Genomic DNA, 3,456 nt, shown 5'->3' on the forward strand with positions numbered 1-3,456 from the left:
CTTCTCGTAGCAATACTTAGTCATGCCATATGATAAGAATTCTGAAGGGCCTGGCCGGCGCCCCCCTCCAAGGCTGGTGCCCAGGTGCCATGGCCCCCTTCTGCCCCCCACCCCGTCAGTCTGCCACTCCTTAGGTGCTTACTTGTGATCCTATTCCACCCTGCTTGATTCCTTGAAAAATAGTTAATGCAAAAGTTGGCTGGAGCCTCCTCCTTTTCTTTGTTTTTGTGATTTTGCATCAAGGGTCAGATGACAGTGTGTTACAAAAGTAGATGCATTAAATTTTTTTTCAGGACCTGAACAGAATAGAATCACTCTTAGGTACCTAAGCCCACCTAGATGACTAGTAGGTGGACTAGGAGCCGTAATCTAGTGTCCTGCCAGGGAGTTCCACTGTTACTTACAATTTACACGTTCCTTTCCCTTGCTGTCTCAGTTAAATGAAGTAGTTGTTTACTTGTTTGTACAAAATATCTGGCAGTTTCCTTTACCTAAGTTGTAATACCACTTAACCAAAGATAAGCAGCCCTGGAAACTCTGCAGCAAAATGCAAAAAGGATGTGCTGGGGCACTGATAAAGGGGTACAGAACCTTTTCTGTCTAGGCCACGGTTAGCCCTGTACTCAACTGCGTAGTGAATAGAAGATCATAGCAAATGATGATTCCCCAGGGAGCTATGTGAAGAGAGTTGTTAGCCCGAGTTTGGTTCTTTGTTGTAGGGGATTGCAATTCAAAAGCTACCTCACACTGTAGTGGAAACAAACCCATGGTTTTACACAGAGCCAGCCACAAGGCCTGTACACCAATTAACTCCTGCTTCAGCCTTCAGAATGGAAGCAAAGTCCCTACTTATACCTTATAACCAACTACTTTTCTGCCCACATTTGGCTAAAAAAGTGAAGCTTAAATAGCTGTCAGGTGTCTGGGCGATTTTCATTTCGTAAGTTGCCAAGAATGTAAAGTTCAGTGAATCCCTTCCAAATCATATTGTAGCAGTGTAAATATGTTTTTAGTGTAGCTCTCTTTCTATTTTCTCTTTTTTAGATAAAGAGTGCTTCAGTTAGAGCCAAGCAGTAGATTTCCTCAAAATTAAATTTACAATGCAAAGAAGAAATAAATTAAGGGTGATTCAGATTCAGTCTTTAATAATCATTTACATTTCTTTTATGTTCTTTGAATGTGTTTCTTTAGGCAAAATCAAGGAACTTTTTGTCCCTGGTATCATTACGCCAGTAACTGTACTGGTGCTGGTAAATGCAATTTACTTCAAAGCAAATTGGAAATACAAGTTTGACAAAACTAAAACAGTGAAAAGAGACTTTAGGCTGAACCAGGTATTGTATACTTGTATTGTATATACTTCCTATATTTTTTACTCGGTCTCTATTTCTGCTAAGTTTTCTTTGCTCCATAGAGTTACTGCCCCACCTCTGATTTTAAGCCATCACATTTATTAACATAACAAGGTTAAACAAAAGTAATTTTTTCAAACTGGTATTTGGCTTATGTTAGATCTGCTCCTTTCAAAGGCCGGAGGAAAGCCATTTTACACACAAAAATTTGCCTCTCTTCCAACTCTAACGCTGGTCCAAAAGAGACATTACCTCACTTCACAAATCTTGCTTCTTGGACCATTACCAACTTGTCTCCTGTCTCTTCCACCCGTTGGTGATACATAGAAGGTGCACATGGGTGCACCTACACCCCCTGAGCTTGGTAGTGCATCCCCTGCAAAAAGCACCACTGACGCTGCTGGTGGCACCTGTGGGAGATCGCTGCTCGCTATCCCTGCTCCCCCTCACCACTGACACTGCCAGTGGCACCTGCAGGCAGTCCTTGATTGCCACTGGCCACCACTGACACTGCTGGCAGTGTCTGCGGGTGGTTGGTGCTCGCCATCCCCTTCCCACCTCCCCATCACTAACACCACCATGGCTGCCTGCGGGAGCTCCCTGCTCACTGCTGCCACAACCCCACTGCCGCCTCCTGTGGGCAGTTGCTGTGCCCCCCAGCCTCTGGGGGCAAATGGCATTCATGCTTTCACCTATACAAGCTTTGGGGCTTAAAGCATCCTTCATTCAGGTCTGAATTCCTTCTTTCTCTCCCCAAATTATAGAAGTTAGTTCAATAAAATATATTGCCTTACTTCATAAATCTTGTTTGTCGCATAGGGATTTTGTAAATTTCAAGTACAATCTTTCCTTTTAGCTGAGGTCTTCTGTGAGGTGCCAGATGTGAGTGCAGAACAGATGGGAGACACTGAATTTTTAACAAAAGCATTCTTCCAAGTACATATGGTAGTATATTTAAGTTTGATGGATGTTAACAATTCTAAACTATCCTTATCCTTTCTATTTCCATAATCCAGTTGTGCTTGATTGCTGACAATTGTACCAAAATCCTACTAGTTGTCTTCCATGGATTTTTGCAGAGAACACATGGTAGTTACCAGTAAGACCATACTTGAATTTCTAACGTAATAAAATATGAAGAAAAAGAATTAGGAGAAAAGTTCCTTTTTAAGTCTTCTGCTATGTTAAAAAGAAGCAGAAGAGGTCACAAACTTATATGTCATCCTACAGTTATATAGGGTATGATCTTGTGGTTAAGTATTGAACTGGATTGTTTATACTTGTGTTCTTAATTTTTTTTCTTCATAATATGGGAAATTACTCATGTCACATCCTGAGGTTTCTTTTCTTCCTCCAGCAGTTCTTGCCTGCTGCCTGAGCAGAACCCTTCTGACCCTACACTGTTGGAGCCCTTCCTTTATATTTCCTTTCACACCTATAGGCTGGGGAACACCCTTCTTGTCAACTCGGTGGCAAAAAGGGATCTTGGAGTCATTGTTAACTCCAGGATGAACATGAGCCGCCAATACGAGGAAGCTGTCAGTAAGGCTAACCGCACCTTGTCATGCATCTAGAGATGCATCACAAGTAGGTCCAGGGAGGTGACCCTTCCCCTCTATGTGGCACTGGTCAGGCCACAGTTGGAGTACTGTGTCCAGTTCTGGGCACCACACTTCAAGAGGGAAGTGGCTAGCATTGACAGAGTCCAGAGGAGGGCCACTCGCATAGGCCAGGGCAGCGGGGCAGGCCCTACAAAGAGACACTAAAGGGCCTGAACCTATTCAGCCTCCACAACAGAAGGCTGAGAGGGGATCTGGTGGCTGTTTACAAACTCACCAGGGGGACCAGTGAGAATTGGGGGAGGCTCTGTTCCCCCGGGCATCACCTGGGGTTACTAGGAATAACGGCCACAAATTGTTAGAGAGAAGGTTCAGGCTGGACATCAGGAGACATTACATTACAGTTAGGGCTGTCAGGCTCTGGAACAGACTCCCAAAGGAGGTGGTGCTCTCCCTACCTTGGGGGTCTTCAAGGGGAGACTGGACAGATATTTGGCTAGGGTGGTATGACCCCACACTCGTTCCTGCCCAGGGCAGGGGGTCAG

General features: G+C 44.4%; 1 protein-coding gene across 1 annotated transcript in view; it reads left to right on the plus strand.

Moving 5' to 3' along the window:
• LOC109298434 (serpin B12-like) overlaps positions 1 to 3,456 on the plus strand; it is a 25,842-nt gene that overhangs the window by 13,642 nt on the left and 8,744 nt on the right. Inside the window, exon 5 of the mRNA XM_019518535.1 lies at positions 1,192 to 1,334. Coding sequence (XP_019374080.1) covers positions 1,192 to 1,334 — 143 coding nt within the window. The remainder of the gene's footprint in view (positions 1 to 1,191; positions 1,335 to 3,456) is intronic.

The sequence above is a fragment of the Gavialis gangeticus genome, unplaced genomic scaffold (assembly GCF_001723915.1).
Source record: "Gavialis gangeticus isolate Ggan-Ray unplaced genomic scaffold, GavGan_comp1, whole genome shotgun sequence".
NCBI classification, from domain to species: domain Eukaryota; kingdom Metazoa; phylum Chordata; order Crocodylia; family Gavialidae; genus Gavialis; species Gavialis gangeticus.